This window comes from Tauraco erythrolophus, chromosome 25, assembly GCF_009769465.1.
Source record: "Tauraco erythrolophus isolate bTauEry1 chromosome 25, bTauEry1.pri, whole genome shotgun sequence".
NCBI lineage: Eukaryota > Metazoa > Chordata > Aves > Musophagiformes > Musophagidae > Tauraco > Tauraco erythrolophus.
In genome coordinates, this window is record NC_141489.1 from 1067125 (window position 1) to 1089455 (window position 22331).

The 22331-nt window shown below is 68.2% G+C and overlaps 2 protein-coding genes across 3 annotated transcripts; one reads left to right on the forward strand and one right to left on the reverse strand.

The window, feature by feature from the left end:
- Nucleotides 1-4828: 4828 nt before the first annotated feature.
- IGFBP4 (insulin like growth factor binding protein 4) lies at nucleotides 4829-18101 on the reverse strand. Of its 2 annotated transcripts, XM_086626367.1 has the most exons (6): nucleotides 18071-18101; nucleotides 14098-14115; nucleotides 11502-11831; nucleotides 5558-5712; nucleotides 5237-5371; nucleotides 4829-4957 (listed from the first exon to the last, which is right to left on the reverse strand). In XM_086626367.1, the coding sequence occupies exons 1-6, from the start codon at nucleotides 18084-18086 to the stop codon at nucleotides 4829-4831; spliced, it is 783 nt and encodes a 260-aa protein (XP_086482493.1). In that variant the 5' UTR covers nucleotides 18087-18101. The 2 variants fall into 2 exon arrangements, with proteins under 2 accessions (XP_086482493.1, XP_086482492.1); XM_086626366.1 differs by lacking the exons at nucleotides 14098-14115; nucleotides 18071-18101 and having other exon boundaries at nucleotides 11502-11889.
- On the forward strand, nucleotides 15467-22171 carry LOC147526912 (uncharacterized). The gene is made up of 23 exons (XM_086626364.1): nucleotides 15467-15629; nucleotides 15918-16054; nucleotides 16343-16411; nucleotides 16561-16611; nucleotides 16695-16751; nucleotides 17020-17235; nucleotides 17456-17818; nucleotides 18055-18174; nucleotides 18257-18310; nucleotides 18528-18554; nucleotides 18916-19017; nucleotides 19278-19322; nucleotides 19495-19575; nucleotides 19682-19723; nucleotides 19832-19859; nucleotides 20100-20149; nucleotides 20233-20367; nucleotides 20532-20594; nucleotides 20711-20779; nucleotides 20967-21035; nucleotides 21227-21421; nucleotides 21657-21769; nucleotides 21961-22171. Exons 1-23 carry the CDS (start codon nucleotides 15467-15469, stop codon nucleotides 22169-22171), a joined length of 2460 nt encoding a protein of 819 aa, XP_086482490.1.
- Nucleotides 22172-22331: the final 160 nt, after the last annotated feature.

Below are 22331 nucleotides of genomic sequence, written 5' to 3' on the forward strand. Positions count from 1 at the left end.
CGCGGAGGGGTGTCTGCGATAGCGCCGCGTATCGCGCCGAACAACGCGGCGTGTTGCGTGTCGCACCGGGAACGCCGCGGAGATGTCGGCGACTGAAACGCGTCGCTCCGCTCTCTTGAGCTGCCAAGCGGACGCGTGCGTGGCACATGCAGAAAAACTCGCCCTCCTCCCGCCCCGCCGCGAAACGGCTGCAACGGCGCTTTGCCGACGAGAAAACCCGATATTGGCGTTACCGCGGGGCGAGGGGGGCACCCGGCTCCAGGACGAGAAACTAAACCGCTTCATCCCCCCGCAGCCTGTTTGCCCCCAGCTCTGCCCAGTCGAAACTCAGCACCCAGCCTGGGCCGGGCTGGGCGAGCTGACACCCCGCGGCCTCGAGTGCTTGTGCCACCCCCGTCGTGCTGCAAAGGCCCCGCGGAACGCGGCGCCCCAAGGTCACGGGCAGCTCGGGGGGACGCGGCTCAGCCCCGGTGCCCCGGGTTAGTGCGGCCTCGGCCCCGCGGGGACCCCCAGGCCCCAGCGGGCGGGGTGCAGGATGCGACCCGCTGCAGTGCGGGCTGCGGCCGGCAAGGGGCCCCCGCGCGACACCGTCCGGCCCTGCGCGCTCCCTGCGCGCTCCCTGCCTGCGCCCTGCGCGCTCCCTGCGCGCTCCCTGCCTGCGCTCTGCCTGCGCGCTCCCTGCCTGCGCTCTGCCTGCGCCCAGCCTGCGCCCTGCTTGCGCTTTTCCCGCTCCCTGCCCGCTCCCTGCGCGCGCCCTGCCCATCTGCTGGAGCCGTAACGACGGGCAGAGCCGCCGGTGCGCGCGGAGCTGTTCTCATTAACCAACACTTAATTAGCGCCACGGCCCCGGCGGGTTCTGCCGCGCTGCTCCGGTCCGGCGCGTCTGTCGCGACGCTGTTCACACGCTGCGATAAGCGCGAGGGGAATAGGGAATTCCAAGGCTTTGGCTCCAAACAGCGCCGTGCGCCGTGTTCCACACGTGGAATTTTGAGTTCATTGAAAACCCTTTTCCAGCGCAGCGTAGCTGGAGCGTGGGCCCAGGCACCGCGGCGACAGGTCAGCCAAACCACCTGGATTCAGGAAAAAAAACAAACAATTCTCCGAGCTCCTCGTGGCTTCCAAAGTTTGCCCCAGGCTTCCTGGAAGTGCGGCTCTTGGTTTTGGTTCCCGGGTCCAGTTCCAGCCATTTTGTAACAAACCCAGCCCTGGCCTGCCCGGGCCTGCGGGTCTGTTCCCGACAGCCTCTGCCACCAGCGCGTGATGCCCCATGTCCCCAACCACAGCAAGACCCCGAAAGCCACCGATGCTGTGACATGTGGCCAAGCTGTCCCTGGTGACAGGGACAGAGATCGCACCGGTGACTCCCCACCATGCATGTGGGTGCACAGACACGTGTAGGTGACACACAAAGCCTTGGTGACAGCAGGGCGGGCAGCAGCGCGGTGGCCACAGGGGTTTCTGCACAGAAATGTCTTTGCCCTGCATGGGGGACGGGGAGCCGCTGGCTGCTGCAGGCACAGAGTGTGCAGAGCTTCCGTCCCAATGAGACGTGGACCAGTTCAGCTGGGACCCAGACCCGCCACCGGACGCTGCCAGGCTCAGCATCACCACCTGCCTCCCTCCCCATCCCGACACAACGGGGTCCTGCCACCGCTGCCCAGCGCAGCCCTGCCCAGGGGTCCCAGTTGCAGCACTTTTGACACATGGAGGGCGCGGGAGGAGGCGGGTGCCCCCGATCTGCAAGTGTTACGGGAAGGGGCGAACGACCCCCTGGACCCCGTGGCACCAGCCCCCACAGTCCTGGCAGCCCAGCAGCAGCTCTGCTAAATGGACACACATGCACATGTTTCTCCAGCCAAAGCTTCCTGAGCCCAGCCTGGTGCACAACCCCGAGCACCACCGGCCCCGCAGCTCCGGTAACCGGAGCATCGTGCTAGCGCTGGCCCCGGACGACACCTCCGGCCCCTGCGTAGCTCTCGCTGAGGCTTTGTGGGTGCCGGGTTTTTTTAGAGGTGTCAGGATGGTGCCAAGGTCATGGCCAGTCTCGGGTTTAATTTGGCTGGGGAAGGAGAAGCGTTTCCATACAGCACATGCCGTCACGGCAGGAACGCAGCGCGCAGCAGGGTGGGATCCCGCAGACCCCGCGCTCCTCCTCGCTTTGCTCCCCCCTCTCCTTTTCTTTAAAGCACCGCAAAGACAAAACGCGCTTGATGGAAACACGTTAAAGAACAGGAAAAATTAAATACAGTAATTACCTTTTTTTTTTCTTTTTGATGATACAAAGGTTCAAGTTTACTGTAAAAGAGTCGGTGCTACACGGGAATCCGAAGGGACGGGCTTGGCCCAGGAGGAACTGACAGAAACCACATCGGCACGGGAAAATGCCGCTGGGGTCGGGAGCCTTACGCTGGTATATGATCGTGTGTAAATACAGCCTTAAACTACAGGAGAGGCGATATAAAACGCTGGAGCCCTCTGTGCTGGACACAAAATGCACCCTGGCAAGTGCCAGCACCCCCGGCCCCTGCCCGGCTGCCCCACGGCCACCCCAAAACCAGGGGAGGCTCTGCCAGATCTGCCAGTGCTGCCCTGGCTGCGTGAGGGGAGGGTCCGGGCGGCTGAGCCCACCGGGCTGGGGCTGCCACTGTGCCCTGCACCCCGCCGTGGTGCTGCCGGTGCAGCCGCATGGGACCGGCACTGTGACCGGCCACGGTCCCCAGAGGCACCTCCCCACACTGGGAGACTGGGGGGCCTGGCAGGGGCAGGGACCCCCATCCCCACCAAGGACCATCCTGGCAAATTGGCTCAGTTTAGAAGTCGCGTGCAGCCTCCTCCGAGCGGAGCCACAACAGCCAGGTGGGCACCAGGACAGGCAGGGGATCCAGCAGGATGCCAGGGCAGGCAGGGGGTCTGGCAGGAGCCCAGCGAGGCGCTGGGACACGTGCACCTGGGGACGTGGGACATGACATGGGGACCCTGCCACCGGACGAGAAGCCAGGCAAAGCTGTGCCAATGAGCCACAGTGCTGAGCCCGCTGCCACCCCCTGTCCTGGCTCACACCATCCTCACCGTCCAGCCAGCCCTGGCCAGTGGGACAGTGGCACTTGCCAGTCCCTGTCCCCACTTGTGCCCTCACTGAGACACGCAGGGACGTCCCTGCCGGCGCTGTGCTGGGGAGCTGCCGTGCTGCACCATGCCGTGCCATGCTGCGCCGTGCCGTGCCATGCCAGGGAGCTGCTGGGGTCTGGGCAGAAGGGTGTTTCACTAAAACTGAAACATTTTGTTCCCATCAGGGGCCTTGGCACTCGCGGTGTGGCCGGGGTGAAACCACACAGAAAACCAAAACTGCGGCCACGGAGCAGGGGGGCGGGTCGGGGGGAAACGGCAAAATCCCCTCCGTCTTTGGCACACTTGCCATGGCAGCCAGCACGGCCGTTGCTCACCTAAAAGACATTTAGGTGAAAAACGTCCAGAACTGGCTCCCACAGAAGAGCTTCAAAGAAAAAGAAGAAAAAAATAGCTACAAAAATAGTGACAATTTCTCAGCTGAGAACTTTGTGCTGGCGAAATCCGCAAATCCCGTCACTGAGACGTTCCAGAAATTCATCCCGGTTTTGTCACGTTGGCCAAGTTGGAAGAAGAGAAGACAGAAACCACAGCGGGCGCTGCCCCGCGCCACCGACAGGAGGATTTCAGCCCCGGGGGCCACACGCCGCTTCCAGGATCCCACCAACAACATTTTTTAAATATTAAAATCTTTGGGGAAGGAAAAAAAAAACCAAACAGCCCCTGCTGCCGGGAGGCGTTTCCTGGGCATCCCTCGTGCCCCAACCCTCTCCATGGGCGCTGGGTCCCACACAATGCACGGGGGGTGCCCGGGGATGGGGCAGGGGGAGCCGGGATGGATGGGGGGAAAATGCTGCGGCCACCGGCTTTGTCCCTGCGCAGGGAGCGGGATGGGGCTGGGGGCAGGCGGGTCCCGGGCCGGGGGGCTGGGGGGCTGCAGCGGGGAGGGGGACAGTCTCTTACTGCTCGGTGCAGCTGTGGTGCCCATCGTGCACACGCTTTGGGTGAGATGGAGGCAGGGAGGGCCCGGGCAGGCGGTGGCAGGGGGTGTCTCTCTGGGCCCCCCCAGTTGCAGGGGCCCCCCCAGTTGCAGGGGCTCCCCCAGTTGCAGGGGCTCCCCCAGTCCTCGCCCGGGCAGCTGCAGCACGGCCTCCCACTGCCGGGGAGGGCAGGATGAGGCACTTCTGCCACCACAAGCAGAGGGCTGGCGCGGCCGGCAAGGCACTGCGGGCACGGGTGCCACTGCGACACCCACGGGCGCTGGCACGGCTGCGGCTGCCTGCAGGGCCAGGCTGGGCCAGGGCAGCGGCCGAGCCTCCGCCACAGCCGCTGGGCTCCGGGTCCCCCGGCCACGCTGCAACACAGAGGGGCTGGGGCAAAGCTGGGGGGCACTGTGGAGTGGGAGGGCAGCGGCGGCTGCAGGAGCAGCACCCAGGGGCAGCGGCGCATCGTGGGTGCTCTCCACCCGCTGCACCCAGGCAGCCTGACACCATCCCCTGGCAGCATCTGTCCACGCAAGTGTCCGTGCGGGATGGAGGTGCCGCCGGTGCGTGCCAGGGATCCCTCAGCAGTGGCAGCTTGTGGTCATGACACAGGTCCCAGAGCCGTGGGCAGCCCGTGGCGCAGAGCATGCCGGCGATCCAGCGTACATGCCGGGGTCCCCCAGCACCGGGGAGCTGCTCGGCAGTTGTGTCCCCTCTCTTCGTCTCCTACGCGGCCCCGGCAGGAGTCCTGGCCGCGGTGCGGGCCGCTGCGGTGGCAGTCACATGCTGTCTGCCAGCTGGTGACAGTCCAAGTCCCCCTTCAGCTCCAGGACGCCCGGCAGCTTCACCCCCGTCTTGCGGTCAACACACCAGCACTTGCCCCGCTGCCCGTCCAGCGCTGGGTGACACTGGGGGGACGGGTTTGGTGAGGGGTGCCCAGCCTGGCCCCACGGCCCCGCTCCCATGGGCTGCCCAGCTGGGGCAACCAGGAGCTCCCGTGGGGCCTTTGCCACCCCCACCCCACCCCAGGGCTTTTGCGAAGGGCCCCACAACACCCAGCGGTTGATTCCCACCAGAGCCAGGAGCCACGGGTGGGCTCGGCCGTTCCCTGGCATTGGCCCATCCATCTGTGTCCCCCTCCCAGCCTCACCAAAATGCCCCCCATGATGGGCGAGAGCCGGTCCTACCTGCTTGGGGTGGAAGTTGCCATTGCGGTCGCAGTTGGGGATGGGGATGACGTACAGGTCGTCGTGCGTGCGGGTCTGCGAGGCCGCCAGCCGCTCCAGTGCCCGGTGCAGCTCGCTCTGGCACGAGCCCTGCGCCTGCAGGGAGGGGGTGCTGAGCCGGCAGCAGGGCTGCTGTGTGCCCCTGCCCAGCATCCCGGGACCCCCACCCTGGAGAACAGCCATGGGGTGCTCAGCACCCATCCCGCCCTCCCCAGCCCAGCGTCGCCCCAGTGCCCAGTGCCGCCCGCCCGCCCGCCCGCCGCGGTGCCACGTGGTGCTCACTATGGGCCGCGTCTCCTCGCGGTGGTACGGGCTCCCGCTGTTGCGCATCTTGTTGCCGTTGTTGACCCGCTTCGCCTGCTGCTTCTGCAGGCACTTGCGGTCGTGGATGCTGCAGGGGCTGAAGCTGTTGTTGGGGTGGTCGATCTCCTCCTTCTCTGCAAGGGCACAGACCGGGGGGAGCTCAGCGCCGCGGGGCAGCCCCAGGGATGGCAGTGCCCCCACGGCGCCCCAGCTCCCGCAGAGCCACTCGCACCCCCAGGCATGTGGTGCAGCTGGTGCTGCCAGATCCCCCACTGCCCTCCTCAGTCCCCACAGGCATCACCCCCAGCCCCGGGAACCTTCCTGCCCCTGCCTCGGTGCTGGGCTCAGCTCTCCCTGCAGCACTGGGATCCTCAGGGCTGGATGGTTACCCCGGACGCAGAGCCAGGGAGGCCCAGGAAGACCCCAGTGCCCCCCAAAAGCTGCCTCCGAGGAGCTGCGGCAGGAGCGGAGGCACCGGGGCTGCACCAGGGCGGTGCTGAGCGCTCGCCAAGCACGGAGCCGCACCGGGCGCCACGGTGGGGAGCAGAGCCGAGCTCTGCCACGGGGCACAGCCCCCGCGAAGACATGAAAGAAGAAATTCCTGGAATAAGAAAGTTAATCTCCCGTGGGACCAATCCCGAAAGGCGGCGCTTGGCATCCTCGCCTGCGCCAGGAGAGCAGCCAAACTGCAATCCCAGATGTTGGCAGCTGGAGGGAGCGTCATGAGACCCGAGCTCTGGGCACGACTTGCTGTTTTAAAAAGCTGCCGGTTCCTCCGGTTTGGGGCCCGTTCACACTCTGCGGAGCGGGGACACCCCGGGGAACCGGGGTCCCACCCGCGCACGGAGCCGTGTCAGGCACAGCCCAAGCAGCGGTTTGGCTCCCAGCCCGCCCAGGCTCTCAGAGGAGAGCAGCCAGTGTGCCCGTTCCGAGCATGTGCCAAGGTCAGGCTTATACCAACCGATATTGCAGCTGGCAACGGGAAAAACCTTCCCAAACCAGGCGGGGGGTGGTGACGGTGCCGCATGGCTGGAAGCACCCAGGGGCTCACAGCACCGGGGTCGGAGGCTGCCGCGGTGCTGCCTGGCACTGGCCCTTCCCGCAGGCAGGCAGTGAGCGGGCAGCAGGCAGGCAGCGGGTGGGCAGCGAGCGGGCAGCGGGGTCACAGCTGCAGCCTCCTGCCCACGCATCCCCACGGGATCCCGGCTCTGCTCTCCGACTGGCACCTCCCGCGGTGGCTCCCCTGCAGCGAAGGGCTCCTGGACCGGCTCCCAGTGGCCCGGGTAAAGTTCGTGGCGAAGCCCCGATCAAAGCCTTCTCCTTCGTTCCTGTTATTTGCTTTTTGTTTAATCTGTCGATTTTTTTTCCAGGAAACGGCTCATGCCCTTGAAATTTGAAACACAAACCCAAAGTCTCCAGGACCTCGCGCAGAGCGATGCCAGCCCCGGCGGCACCAACCACGGGCCGTGGCGCAACATGGGCGCTGGCGGCAGAGCCCAGCCAGGGGCTCGGGGGGGGGGTCGGGCAGGGATGACCCTTCCCTCCCCTGCCTCCCCCTGCACCTCCTCAGGGACAGAGGCAGGGAAGAGCCAGGCAGGAGGTTTGGCACCGACGGGGACCAAAGTCCTGGCATCTCCCTGCGCTGCTCCCACACCGTGGAAAGGCTGCGCCGGGAGGCACCGGCCACCACCCGCTCTGCCCAGGGGAAGCCCTCACCCAGCCCTGGCATGGACAAACACCCCTCCTCCCCCCACCAGCCGCCTTCAGAGCGTCAACTCTCTCGACTTAAACAAAACCAGATGCCAATAACGTTTTCATAAGGTCACATGAAACGCCGGTGCCTCCAGGCAGCACCCAGCTCTGGGGGCAAAGCTCTGGGACTCGTGGTGCCTTGACACGGGGGGCTGAGCTGCCCCCTGACTCCTGCCCCAGCCCCTCCCTGCTGCGGGCATCGCTGCAGTCCTTGGGGTGATTTCCCACCCGCTACACGACGTGTGGCAGCTCAAGGAGCCTCTCACCTCCCTTGGCGACCTCCTGCACCCGCTGGACGAGGGAATGCGCCACACTTGCACACAAACACATGGAAAAAGCAATGTCTGTGGAGCCCAGAGGCCCCCGACCCACCAGCCCCCCGCACTGCTGCTGGTGCTGCCCATGCATTGGCCACCAGCACCCCAGTGCTGCCAGTCACGGTTGGGGCTGTGCCAGCAGAGGGGTCTCTGAGTGGCAGGGGAGGACAGGCAGAGTGGAGAGGGAGGTGCCCGCTCGGCCAAGGGCTGGGGAAGCCCCTCTGCCTGGTTTGGGATGGAAGCAGGTGCCAAGGGGATGGGCACAGGTGCTGCCCTCGCCAGCCGCACAGACCGGCTGCTCAGGCCTGGTAGAAGGAGGATTTCTGCCCACGGACAGGAGACAAAAACGAGTCATTCAGCGTCGCCTTCAATTAACGGGAGCTGCAAATGAGGTTGGTCACGTGCTGAACTCCTGATTGACCGCCCTGAGCCCAAGGGAGCAGCGAAGGGCTCCGGGATCCACCGCGTGGCTTCGGTGGGAGGAGAGCCCAGGGCAGCGGGCGAAGCCCTGGGACCGCCTGTGTGTCCACGAGAGAGGGACAAGTGCCAGGGCCCCCCAGCTCCAGCCCCGCTCCCCCCTACCCCAGCAGCCCAGGCACAAAGGACCCCACGTGCCCCATGGGCCAGAGGGGACACGTCCACGTGTCTGTGGCCGACACAGCACACGAGCCGCAGTGAGTCCCAGCACACAACCCTCCACGTCCCCGTCTGGCACCACTGCTGTCGCCTGCGGGTGGTCCTGGCAGGGTCGCGATGCCGCACCAGCTCTCTTGGCTGCTGGGGCCCTCGGCTTGGCAGGTGCCAGCACAGGGAAGTCTGTGCTCATCCTCCTGCCAAGCGCTGACCCCAGTGGAGCGCAGTGAGCCAGGGCATGGGGCTGACTGGGGCCTGGGCATCGGGCACCTACTGCCCCTTGGCCAGGGGCACTGACCGGGGAGCCTGTCCCCTTCCCATCGCGTGGGGACCCACTGCTGAGCCCTGCAATGCTCAAACGTGGCCGAGTGTTTCTGCACCTCCCGGCTCAGCGCCCAACGTGATTCTGATGGAGGAGAGGTGGGATGCAGGAGAGGGTGCCAGGGATGCAGATGCAGATGACTCTGCGTAGGGACTGGAGCCTTGCTGGGAACAGTGCCCGGCCCGAAGAAACCCCAGCATGGGCAAAGGCCAGAGCCCATCCCAAGGGAGAGCTGGAACAGGGCAACAGCCTCGCCTGGCCGGGCAGAAAGGGGCACTGACGGACACATGCGGGGTGGACGCTGCCAGGGGCTGAGCCCAGCCTGCCCTCGCTGCCCGTGTGCCATCCAGCCACCGCTGTCCCTCCCGGTCGCTGCACATGGGGAGGGAATAGGATCTGTTCCAGCTTACGGCAACCACACGGGATGCACACAACTCCCATGGGGTCAGGTTTTTCCAGACATAATTATTTACCCAGCATTAAATCACTCATCATGTGCTGGGGAAAATGTCCTCACCTCTTCCCGGCTGCTACACACGAGTTCAGCCATCGCCTCCCCCGGGCACCCGCTGGCTGTGCCAAAAAGCCGCAGCTGGAACCTCCCTGGTCCGGCGCCATCGCAGGGTCCGGCTGAGCAGCGGGGACGCCCCAGGAGCCAGCCCGGAGCTGGCAGGGCTGGGAGTTGGCAGGGAGCAGGGTATGGTACAAGGTGCCCAGACCCGTGGCCACGGGAGAGGGTCTCAGGGAAGGAGAGTGGCCGCTCGCTCCCTTGCGTCCTAGAAAAGTCCCATCCCGCAGTGGGTCCCAGGCAAGGAGGCTCTTTCCTGGCGATGGAGCCGGGAGCCGGCGGAAAGCGCAGCCTCAGCCCAGCCCCCCCGCCGATCCCAGCCTCTTCCCTGGAATGCGGAGCCCCCCGGGCCGAGCCCCCAGACACAGTGTTTACTGTACGGGCTGCACGTTAACCGCTTCCCAGCCGCCTGCCCGCTGCCGCCTCCGCTCACCCGGCACCGCGCAGCCCCGGGACGCGGGCGCAGCCAAGGGCCACCTGCTCCGTGCGCCCCTGCCCCTAAACAGGCATTTAAGTCCCTTTGGCTGACTCAGAGGGGACCCGCCAGATGCACCGGCTGTGCCAGGGTGCCCTGGCTGTGCCAGGCAGGGCTGTGCTGGGAGCGATGGAGTCCGCAGCCCCCAGCCCCACGTTCCCGCTGGCTCCCCGGGACAGGGACCCACAGCTCGGACATCCCACTAGGACCTTCCCACTGGGGCCACACCAAGCAATGTGCTGCGGGGTGTCCCACCGCATCCTGCCCAGCTGTCCCAGGCAAAGGGGCTCACCGCTGCCCGCTCCCCTGTCCTGCCACCTGCGATGTCGCAGGCACGCACGGTGCCCAGCGCAAGTCCGGCTCTCATGGCCACACACCCGTCGCCAGCAAGGCCAAACACGGCAGGAAGGAAGGGAAAAAACTGCAACTCTGTTTCCTAAAGGCTCTGGGAAAAAATGCTGCGTTACACGGGGCACGGCCAAAACCAACAGGCCTTGGCAGCCTGGCGCAGCCCCGGGGCCAGGGAGCCCAGACAGCTCCTGCAGGATGTGGGATGAGGACAGACAGGCAGGGCAGGGCAGGGGGTCTCCGCAGCAGACCCCATGCCAAGCACTCGCAGCCAACTCCTGTGCCTGGAGAGAGGCAGCCAGAGGGGCCCATCCATGAAGGGCTCTCCTCACCACGGGAACACTGGCGGAGCTGCCATGGACCAGGCGTGCGAGGAGGGAACGGAGCTGGGATCTGGCTCTCAGGGCGGACAGGGACAGACACTGCTCCAGCCCCTTCTGCCCCTCGGGGAGCTCCGGGTGACCCCGTGCAGGGATGCAGCGCCAGGTCAGCTCGTGGACTGTTGTCCCGTGGCGGGATGCTGCTCCCCAGCTCCAGGGGACATGGTCCCCATCACAGCCCGCAGGACAGGGAAGGGGAAGCATGGCGTCCAGACCCACTGACCAGCCAGTCCCATGGGCCAGGTCTGCACGCTCAGCGCCCAGGAGCTGCTCCATTCCTGCTGTCAGCCATGGCGAGACCCATGCAGCTCTGGGGCCGGGCTCCCACTGCCACCTCTGCTCTTGGCCCCCAGACCCTGCTGGGCACTATGGGGTGGCAGGGGGCAGCAATTAACACCTGTGAGAGGGTTCTGGGGCTGACAGGCACAGGCAGAGCCCACAGGCAGTGGGTTTCTCCAGCCTGGCCTTGCCTGCTGCCCACTCTTCCTTACCCTGCCTGGCCACGGGAAGGACAGAGCTCCTGGCAGAGGCCGGGCGCAGAGCCCAGCCTGACCTGCCCTTGAGGGAAGCAGGTGCCCCGAGGCCTCTTTCCTGTTTCCTCCTGACTGTGCAGGCAGAGCTGCGGGCAGCATCCCAGGGAAGGGGCAGCACGGAGGTCACCATGCACCTGGAGCTCCCCCAGCAGCCGGAACCTGTCGCCAGGGCCCATGGGCGCCTGCGGGACCCCGGGCTGCTCCACCACCCAGGGCCACTCTGCAGCCAGGGCTCGGCAGGCGATGGGTGTCAGTGAAGCATCACTACTCCAGCACGTGCCCGCTGCCCATGGCACTGCTGTGCCCACGGTGGATAAGGATGGCATGAATGTGACCCATCAGTACCCAGCTCTGTGAGCTCACGCAGCTCAGCACCGCTCCCTCCCTGGGACACACTCTGCACACACCCATCCCTGAGCTGTCCCGTCCCACCGCAGGGTCCCTGCTGAGCCCCCCGTCCCGCTCCCAGCCCTGCAGCCCCAACTCTTGCCAAGCGAGCTGACAGCAGCTTGGCACAAACCAGGGCTCCTCGGGGGCACCTCTGGCAACCGGACACCCACCCTTCACCCCTCGGCCGCCCCGGACCAGCCCTTACCTGGGTGCTGGAAGCTCTCCTGGATGGCCTCGACGTCGGCCAGGTCGGTGCAGACGCCCTGGCCGTGCATGAGGGTGTGCAGGGGCCGGGGCACGCCGGGGGGCGGGTAGCAGCGCAGCCCCGCGCCGCAGCGGGCGGTGTAGACGCCGCAGGCGGTGCCGCGGCCGAGGGCGCAGGTCGCGCAGCAGCCGCAGCCCGGCTCCCGCACCAGCTCCGCGCAGCCCTGCGGAGCCTTGCAGCGCGCCAGCCGCTCCTCCGAGCACGGCGGGCACTGGATCGCCTCCTCGCCGCCGCCCGGAGCCGCCGCCGCCGCCAGCAGCGCCAGCAGCAGCAGCGGCACCGGCACCGGCGGCGGCAGCGGCCGAGCGCGCCCGGCGGTTCCGCGCATGGCGGCCCCGCGCTCCGCGCTCCGGCCCGCTGCTGGCGGCGCTCGGCTGGCGGCGGGCGGCGGGGCGGCGGCGGCTTTATGCGGCCCCTGGCCACACCTCCCGCCGCCGGCACCGGGGCCACCGGCGGGGCCGCCCCCGCCGCCACCGGGAAGCCACCGGGGACAGCCGTTCCCCGCCGGCGGGGGCGGCGGCGGCGGCGGCTTCAGCACTGGGGAGGGGGGGTTCAGCACCGAGGCCACCGGCAGAGCAGCTCCGGCGCCGGGCAGCCCGGAGACCCCCGGCCCTTCCGCGCCCCGAGCCCCCCCCGGAGGCCACCGCAGCACCCCCTGGCAGCCCCGCTGCCCCCGGCCGCCGCCCCGCCGCCCTGCCCGCCGACACCCGCCCGGTCCTGCGAGCGACTGGGATGAACCGGGAGGGGTGGGAAGCATAAGGGGTTGCATCGCCGGAGCTGTGGCCGAGACCCCCAGCGTGGGGCAGCCCGGGGTGGGCTCCGGACACCGGGCGCGGAGGTCTCCGGCGGGAGCAAAAGCGCTGCCGGTTAAAACAGCACCGGGGGCAGCTCAGCCCCGGTCTGCCCGGGACGGCCCGGGGCGGCACCGCCGGCTCCCCGCGCCCCCTCGGCCCCGCAACCGCCGGCTCCCCGCGCCCCCCGGGGGCCCGTGATAAGTTGAAAGCTGCCGGCACCTAGTGGCTATTTAGGAAAATGGGGAGCGAGCGGGCGGGCGGGGCGCCCGAGCATCCCTCCCCGCGCCTCCGGCCCCGCCGGTCCCCGCAGCGCCCGGGCAGTACCGCGGGAGGGCGGAGGCCCGGGAGACGGCAGCGACCAGCCGCTGTCCCCGGGGACACGGGTCCCCGAGCATCTCCCAGGGATCTGGTGACCCGCGAGCTGCGCCAAGGGGTATCTGAGCCAGCACCGGGCATGGGGCAGCCGGGGGGACATGGCTGGACGCAGCAGAGGGGTCTTGGGCACAGCCCGGGGCAGGATGAGCCCCGGCACAAGCACAGCCTCGCTGCCCCTGCCCTGCGGGATGCGCTGCCGAGCCCGGGCAGGCTGCGCACGGGCTGTGCCCCGCTCGCCCAGCTCGCTGCGGAGCGGCAAGGGGACAGAGAGCCCCTGTCCCTGTGCCAGGGACACGATCGGCTGTGGCCCGGGGTGAGGCAGAGACTGGCTGAACTCATGCCATGGGACGAGGAGCGGCTGCGTGCTGCAGGGAGCTTCGTCACACGTGCACAGGGACACACGGGTGACACAGCGGCATCGGGGTGCTGGCCGTGTCACCGCGCTGGGCCTGATCAACACCGCCAAAACCACCACCCTGTGCTGCACAAAGACTGGCAAGATGACCACAACCATCCCCACCACCAACACCAACAGGGAGATGGTGCAGTACATCAGGAAGGTGACCTTCACCCTGGGGGACACGGGGAGCCAGCCTGGCCCTGCATGGCATTGCAGGGTGAGCACAACGTGCCAGGAACAACCACATCCCAGTAGGGCTGCACTGGCCCTGCCTAGGGCTTGGCTGAGCAGTGGGAGCCACTGGGGTTCGTGGCTGCGCTCTGCACAGCTTCCAAGGGAAGTAATAATCTGGAAACGCTCAGACATCAGGTCTCGCTGCAGGGCCCTGGAGGGGGCTCAGTGCAGAGGGTGGAATATGGGGCTGCTTCCCGGGGGTGGGCAAAGCTTCAAAGGAGCCCTGGAAGGGGGGGCTACCCCACAGTGAGGTACAAGGGGATGCACCTGGCCTGCCCCAGAGGGATGCTGCCCCAGCTCCTGCAGCTCCTGCGGCTCCTGCAGCTCCTGCCCCTGCTCTGCACACTGGTGGCAGGGCTCAGCAGGCTGCTCTGTGACAGAGGTGTGAGGGAGGTCGTGCCAGGGCACGGCTCTGGTTGTGCCCGGGCATGGAATGCAGCACAGAGGGTCAGGAGCAGGCGCAGGGCCCTGTGCAGGTGCGATACTGAACATCACTTGTTTCATTTGCCCTGATTAAACAGGCGAGAAGGAGGGAGGTGGGAAGTGGACAAAAAGCCACCTCCCCAGGGTGCCTCGGCCTGGCCACATGCTGAAAGGGCTCAGCACATCGCAGCCCCCTCGAGAGGAGCAGAGCCAGCCTGTACCGCAGGGCCTGGGCTGAGAATCCCAAACTCATCTCATGGGCAAGCACGTCTAGCGCTCAAACTGGCATTTTGAGGCTTGAGTGCCAGCACTGGTAGCACTGGCAGCGCTGGCTGCAGGAGCTCCCAGGACCATCTTCTCCCTCCTGTGCAGGTGAGCTGGGAAGCACTGAGTGTGCAGGCAGGACACGGGCAGGTGGGCAGGACTTGGGGCAGGCAGGCAGAGTCTGTGTGCCCCCCACTCCCCGGCCCCCCTTCTCCCGTCCCAGCCAGTGCAGGGCCTCTGCAGGGCATCAGCACCTGGTGCTGCCCCAGAGCCCCTGCCCTGCCTGGCACTGCTGCCAGGCTGGGGCACATGGTGGCCATGACTCGGGGCAGAGGCGCCAGCCTTGATACGGTGTCCAGGCTGGGGCTGAAAACCCAAACAGGTGCCCAGCCCCGCTCGGGCTGCGGCGCCTTATCAGGCCCTGGCAGCACTGAGCGTCTGCTGGGGAGACTGTTGTGTCTGCGGGCACAGGCAGCGGGGCAGTGCCAGCAGCCGGTGGAGCATGCAGGGGACAGGGACGCCCTCACTGCACAGTCCCGGGGGCCGTCCCCACCTCCAGCCAGACACAGCTGCTCCGGGTCCCCATCCCAGCACCATCCTGTGAGATGGGGAAGGGGCCAGGGCTGGTGCGCCCCACAGCCGAGATCTCAGCCCCGCAGCCGAGGAGGGTGCTCGTTGCAGCCCAGCTGCCCTGCCTGTGACCAGGCAGCCCGTGCTCCCAGCCCCAAGGGTCTTTGAGCTCCCAGCATGGCTTTCCCAGCCTCGGTGGCTCTTTGGGGTTCCTGAGGCTGTGAGGAACACCAGTGGAGTCCGGAGCTGCCCCAGCACTGGGGAGAGGCAGAAAAGGGGCTGGGGGTCAGAGATGGCTGGAGACTCCCAGCCAAAGGTGGCCCTGACAGAGCCCCAGGGCTGTTTGCACCGGCAGTGGGCTGCGGTGGCCACACACAGCGCAGGGCACAGGTATGGCACGCGCGGCAGGGCCCCGACACCTCCCAGGCTCCGGCAGCCCCATCCCCAGGGCTCAGCCCCGCCGGCCCGTGACCTGCTCCCGTCCCCTCCCAGCACCACGCTCCGGCAGCCAGGCAAACCCCATGGAGCACCCGGCTGCTCCTCCGCTCCCCTCCTCGCTGGTTCTGCTCCCCATTTCCAGGCAGCAGCTCCTCCCCAGCCCTCCCTCACCTCGCTTCCAGCAGCTCCCTTCCCCACGGTTCCCGCGGGGCAGAGGGTGACCCAGCCGTGTGGGTGCTCAGTCCCCGCCGGATGCGGCCCGTGGGGCGTGGGTGCCGGGGCGGGCGAGGGGCGTGTCGGGCGGCATGAGGGCTGCCGTGATAACGGTGCCGCCGGAGCAGACGGTGCGGGTGAGCGGGATGAGCCGAGCCCCCCCGTCGCGGGCAGCCTGGCCCCGTGGCAGCGCCATGGGGTCCGGCAGCCCCCAGCGCCTCCTCCGCCTCCTCTGCGTCCTCTCGGTGCTGGCCGGGCACTTGCCTCCCACCTCAGCCCAGTGGTTTTACCCCCTGGGCTCGGACACCACCCCGGACCCGGGCACCAGCCCCACAGCCTCCACGGACAGGGAGGAAGGTAGGCACAGCGAGGTGAGGGCACAGCAAGGTGGGGGCACAGCAAGGTGGGGGCATGGCGAGGCGGGGGCACTGCTCCCCCACAGCCTCAGCTCCTGCACCCCAGCAAGGAGGGGGCACCTCCGCCGTAAGACTGGAGGGTGACATGTGGGGTGCTGAGCTCCGGGGCTGCTGGTGGCACCATGGTGGCCACGGCAAGTGCCGGGAACTGGGAGTGCTGTGCCACCCTGGTACCCTTCCAGCCCCACCTCTTCCCCCCACCATTGCCCCTTTGCTCCTGCAGACGGAGATGCCAGCACCGTGGAGCCCACGCAGAAGCTGCCGCTGAGCAAACCCCCACTGGCGATGGCCCCCAGGCACCGGGAGCCCCTTGCCAGGGGAGCAGCGAAGGGTCCGGGTCGTGCGCTGCAGCGCACGCGAGGCCAGGTGCCTTTCCCCGGGCAGCATCCCCCCCCCGCGCCCCCAGCCCTCCCGAAACTCCCCAGCCGCTGCTGGGCCCCTCGCTGCGTCCTTGCCCTTATCTGTGCCCAGCCCGGGCAGGGCAGCGTGCCCTGCTCTGGCCCCGAGCACGGCTCAGCCACTCTGCCCCCCCTGGAAAGGAGCCGGGGCTTGGCCCCCACCCCAGTTGTGGGCAGCGATGGCTGTGGGAGGGTTCCGTGTGTCCCCTGGGATACCCCCAGCCCCACACCGAGCTCTCCCCATCTGTCCCAGCAGCACCGACCCACGGCCGCCCCACAGATCTTTGAGGGGAGTGCAGAGGAAGAGGAGTTCCTGCAGATCAAGGTGGTGGAGGGGTCCTGGTCCATGGGGGAGGCTGCGAGGGGCAGCCTAGGGTGGGCACCCAGGAGAGGGGCTCTGGGGGATGTGGGCTGGCAGGGTGGGACGAGGACAGTGCTCGGGGGTCTCACGCTCAGCCCCTCTCCTCCGCACAGACGACGGCGAAAGGGCTGCCCCTGGCCCCGGAGACGGACCCTGCTCTCCAGGTGAGGGGGGGCGCAGGGCACCCATGGCAGTCCCTGGCAGCCGGGGCCCCCCTCCCGCCGCTCATCACTGTCTCCCTCTCCAGATGCACAACGGCTCCGGCTGCGTCTGCCCCGCGCGCCCCGGCCCTCCCGGCCCAAAGGTGCGGTGGTCTTCCCTGGGGAGACACGCGGGGTCCTGCTGGGAGAAACTCCTCGGCTCTTGGCAGTGCAAAACCTTTTCTGCTCGGGATTGGGGTCTCGCTTCGGGGTCCGGGTTGGGGGGACAACTCAGGTGTCCCCTGCCAGGGGGGCAGCATGTCCCTGCGGCGGGTGTTGGCAGAGGATGGTGCCGGGATCGGGGAGCCAGGCGCCAGGCACCAGGAGCCAGGAGCCAGGAGCCAGGAGCCAGGCTCTGTCTTTCTCCGACAGGGAGAGAGAGGTGACCGAGGGTTCCCAGGAGAGAGGGGCCAGCCCGGATTTTCTGGGGAGAGAGGGAAGACCGGCAGCCCAGGGCAGCCGGGTCACCAGGGTCCCCGGGGCCCCCCGGGTCCCCCAGGACCGCCGGGGCCCCCGGGACCACCAGGCACCTGGGGAGTCAGGAGCCCACCCGTGCCCGCCGCCCTCCCCGAGGGATTGGAGAACGAGGTGAGCGCCAGGGAGGGGGGCACGAGTGGGTGATGGTGGGGCTGGTGGTTGATGCCAGTGCCAGCTGCGGTGTCCATCCCCAGCTGGACTGGCAGGAACGGGGAGGGCTGGGGCACGGGGCCATGGGAATGAGCAGCCCAGGGGAGGGGTCCAGGGGATGGGACGTGGCCGTTCATCGATCTGCTCTCTCTTTCCTTTCTCCCTCCACCCTGATGTGCAGCTGGGAGCATCCAGCCCTGCAGGGAACCCAGGACCCCCAGGGCCCCCGGGGCTGCCCGGGCTGCCCGGCCCCCCTGGCTACCCAGGCCATGAAGGTGCCCCAGGGGTCCCCGGACGGGAGGGGCAGCCGGGACCCCCTGGCCCACCAGGAGCTGTGGGACCACCCGGTTTCCCTGGGGCTGAAGGACCTCCAGGGTCTCCAGGCTCATCTGGGCCAGATGGACCCCCGGGGGCACCAGGGCTCCCAGGGCCACAAGGTCCCCCTGGAATACCCGGGCATGAAGGACCCCCCGGTCCCGCAGGACCTGTGTCGCTCCCTGGCAAACCGGGGCTCCGAGGGGAGCCGGGATTCCCCGGAATAAAGGTAAGGGGGTCCCAGCCCAGCCTGTCCGTGGCCCTGGGGCCAGAGCAGAGCCCGCGGGGTGGAGACGGAGCAGCCGGGGATGCACCAGCCCCTCGCTCTGCCCCAGCGAGGAGCAGTGCCCGGCACAGAGCCCGTCAGAGGGCTCCGGGGCTGCCCCAGCCCTGCCACTGTGGGGCCCAGGAGGACACGGGGTGCTGAGCCCCCAGCTCACCGCCCCACGCACCGTGTGCTGGCAGGGCGAGAAGGGTGAACACGGGCTGCCGGGCATGCCGGGGAGCCCCGGCCGCACTGGAGAGACAGGCTCCCCGGGCATGCCTGGCCCCATGGGGCCACCGGGGCCACCAGGGGACTACAGGGTGAGTAGGGGGTCCTGGGCTGCGGGTGGTCGGGAGCGGGGAGCAGCCCCCGTGCTCACACCAGCATGTCCTCTCCTTCCAGTGCGACTCGCACCACGCAGCGCACCGGGCATGGGCCGGACCACCAGGCCCCAAGGTGAGCTGGGGAGCGGGCACCGTGGGCAGTGGGTGTCAGCAGCGAGGGCACGGGGGCGGCGTCGGCTGTGACCGCTCCCCAGTGCCAGCACCGAGACCAAACAGCTCCGTGGCGGGTGTTACCCCCGGAGCGAGGCACAGCGCTGTGCCAGGGGGCCGGGAATGCCCGGGGACCCCAGAGCCGGGGCGCTGACGTGACCCCCCTGCTTTCCTTCCAGGGAGAAAAGGGCGACCCTGGAGAGCGGGTTTGTAGCCATGGGCACTGGTGCGGGGGGAGCTGGCTGGGGGGGCCCCGTCCCCACATCCCAAGTGTGAACCCTTGAGCCCTGTGTGCTGCCTCTGCTTCCCCCCACCCCTCCGTGCCAGCGCCAGCCTTCACCTCGCCCCGGCAGCACCACCGGAATCCCCAAATGGGCTGGGGCACGACGGGGGGCGAGTCACACCATCCCCTGGGGCACACACAAATGCACACACCCACGCACGCACGGAGCATGCACACGCACAGCCGTGCACGCACACAGCACGAGCACGCACACCCGTCCCCAGCACCCAGCACCCAGCACCCAGCACTGGCTCTAATCGTGCCTCTCTCTGCGGTTCACCCAGGGGTGCTGCTACGGCGAACACGGGTGCAAACCGGGCCACCTGCCCTTCCCCAGCACCGGCAGCCAGTCCGGCTCCTGGGTGCCAATCAGCGGGTACCAAACGGTGAGTCCTCAGGGCGCTTAGGGTGAGGGGTGCCCGGGGACCCCAGACTGGCCATGGGGACCCTGCTGCCGGAGCCCAGGCAGCTCCGTGGTCTCCATGCTGCGGCTCACCCCACCAGCAGCCCCACACGGCTCCGCCTGGGATGAATGATGGAGGATGGAGGGATGAAGGATGGAGGATGGAGGGATGAAGGATGGGGATGAGGAGGATGGGGAGGGGGAGGATGAAGTTCAGCCTTAATCTTCTCTCTTTCTCTGCAGGGTGGCAAAGAGGAGCCGGAGATTTATGGAGCAATCATCCCCCATGTGAGATGCTGCCTGGCTCCCGGCCCCGCACGGCCCCGGCCCAGGGAGCGCCGGCCCCGGGAGGGGACCGGAGCGGGAGGGATGAGGGGTGGCACTGGGGTGTCTTAGAGCTGCCCCCCCGCAAGGCAGCACCGAAACAGCCCAGTCCAACCTCTGCACGGCTCTGCCACAGGGTCCTCGAGGTCCCCCTGGGAACCCCGGCCCCCCCGGGCCCCCCGGCCCCCCCGGAGCACCAGGTCTCCTCTACCTCAACGTAAGGCCCAGCACGGGCTGTGCACACGCCTGCACCGGAGCGCACACGCGTGTGAGCATGCACAGCATGCAGGGCTCCCCGCAAACCCTCATGTCTTTGCTTCCAGAGGGTGTACCCGCTCCGTGCCCAGCTGCCCTGCAAGCAGCCGGTAAGCCACAGCCTCGCTGACCCCAAGAGGGACCCTGTCCCCTCCCCGTGTGCCGGGAAGGGCATCCCTGTGCCCAGCAGCACTAACGGGCCCCACTTGCCTCCACAGGCAGCCGCCGACACAGGCTGTGCCACAGGTAAGGGCGTTTCTCGGGCATTTTGGGGGCTCCAGCCTCCTCAGAAACCACCTTTTGCCAAGTCTCACCTCCCTTCCCGGGTGCCAGGGCTGTGCCACTGCACACAGCTCCCCGGCACCACAGCCGGCTCTCCCAGCTGGCTCCTGCCACCACCGCATCCGTGCGGGGCCGGCTCCTGCGGGAACACATAGCCCCTGTGCCAGGGCTCCTCATGACCCCCACCCTCTCCGGGCTCTCCAGATGGTGACATCCCTCGGACGGAGGCACCAGATCCCCGTGCCCATCTCCAGGTGCGTCCTGGCTGCGGCTGCGGGTGAGCCCCCCAGGCTGCCCCACGCACCGAGCTGGGCCGTGAACCCTCCATCCCCCCCAGCGCCAGACGTGGGTGTTCCGGACCAAGGAGCTGATGCTGAAGTCGGGCAGCGCCGTGCCCGAGGGGAGCCTGGTCTACGTGCGGGAAGGGAGCAGCGCCTTCCTCCGGACCCCCTCCGGCTGGAGCCGCCTCCTGGTACCGTGCGCTGAGGACGCCCCTTGGGGTCCCTCGCAGGGAGGATGGGGGCCAGGCTGCAGCCCTGGCAGCCAGCACCAGGCTGGATTTGGCCCTGGAGCTGCAGAGCCCAGGGAAGGAGCTGGTTCCCCCTAACCCCTCTCTCTGCTCGTTGCATTGAGCAGCTGGAGGATTCGGAGTCGCTCTTCGCCGGTGACGACCCCTCCGCCTCCACCCCACGGTACCAGGTGAGGGGTGCAGGCAGCCGCCGGGTCCACTCACGTCCCAGCACCGGGACGGAGCCTTCCTTTGCCTGCGGGGCAGGGGACAGGCCCCCACGGACTGGCCTCTCCTCTCCATCCAGGAGCCAAAGCGGGCACAGACGAGAGGTCCCAACACGGGGCCGCCCACACTGGCCCCGACGGACCTGCTGGTGAGCGCTGCTGCCCGTCCGGCTGCACTGGGAGGGACGTGCCATGGAGATGGGCTGTCGGCAGGGCAGCGCCAGCCTGGCACACGCAGAGCCTGGTGTCCTGTTGGGATGGGGAGGGTGCTGCACCCAGGGCACCCATGGCACTGGGTTGGGTGTCTCCCAGCTGACCTGAGCTGCATTGTTCCAGGTCCAGAAGGAGGAGGGACAAGGGCTGCCCCACGTCCTGCCAACCACTATTGCCCCACGGATCCCCTCGGTAAGCAATGCCCAACCCGGGGGTGGGAGATGGGTGGCTCAGCCGCAGGAGAGTGGGGAAAGGTGCCCAGGGGATCTCTCTGTGCCCGGCTGGCGCTGCCAGAGGCCTGCACCCTCCCGGGAAGGAGAGAGCAAAGACCTCGATGCCTGGCCGTGCCCGAGCCTCCCCCCCACCATGCCTGCCCCCCCCAGCTCCGCCTGGCCGCCCTGAACGTGCCCCTCGCCGGTGACATGAGCGGGATCCGGGGCGCCGACCTGCAGTGCTACCGCCAGTCCCAGGAGGCTCAGCTCTACGGCACTTTCCGGGCATTCCTGTCGGCCCCCACCCAGGACCTGGTCTCCATCGTCAAGAGGACAGACAGGACCCTCCCTGTTGTCAACCTGAAGGCAGGTACCCCCGTCTCCCGTGGGGGCTGCCGGTGGCAAAGCCCTGCAGACCCCGGTGAGCCTCGGCGGCGGGAGCCTTGCCCAGTCCCGTGCTGGGGCTGCCACAGCCCGGCCGTGCTCCGCACTTGTGTTTTGGGGAGCCAGGAGGAACCGAGACCAAGCTACTGCCCACATATGGTTGGGACAAGGGCATCGCTCCCGGCCCCTGGCTCAGTACCGCCGCTTGTGCCCGCAGGGCCAGCTGCTGGCCAAGTCCTGGAGCTCCCTCTTCGAGAGCCGAGCCAGTGCCGCCCCGCGGGGCCCCATCTACTCCTTCAACGGGCGCAACGTCCTGATGGATCCCCTCTGGTGAGTCCAGCCTCGGGGCAAGAGCCAGCAAGGTGTCCCCAAACCAACACCTGTGCTGGGAGCCAGGGTGGGAGGGCTGCAGCCGGTCCTCCCCCACCTCTGGCACTTGTGCGGATCCAGGAGCTGGTGCGAAGAGCTGGAGGTGCCCCAGAGGGTGTCCCCCAGCCCCTCACCTCCATCCCCATCTGCAGGCCCCGCCAGCTGGCCTGGCATGGATCCACACCACGGGGCGGCCAAGCCCGCAGGCGGGATTGCCAGGGCTGGCGCAGCGCTGGGCCCGGGGAGGGTCTGGCCGCCCCACTGGGCGAGGGCAGGCTGCTGGCCGGGCAGCGGCACAACTGCTCCGAGGCGCTGGTGGTGCTCTGCGTGGAAGTGGCCTTTCCCTACCGGCACATGTGGTGACTACGACACTGTGGCACCGGTGACCACCAGCCGCGCGCCCCAGGGCATCCCACAGGGGCAGGGAAGCAGCCGTGGGCATCCCATGGGCAGCGCCAGGGGAGAACCGCAGCGTGAGAGCCATGTGGGAGCACCAAGAGGACACCAACCTCGCAGCCGGGCT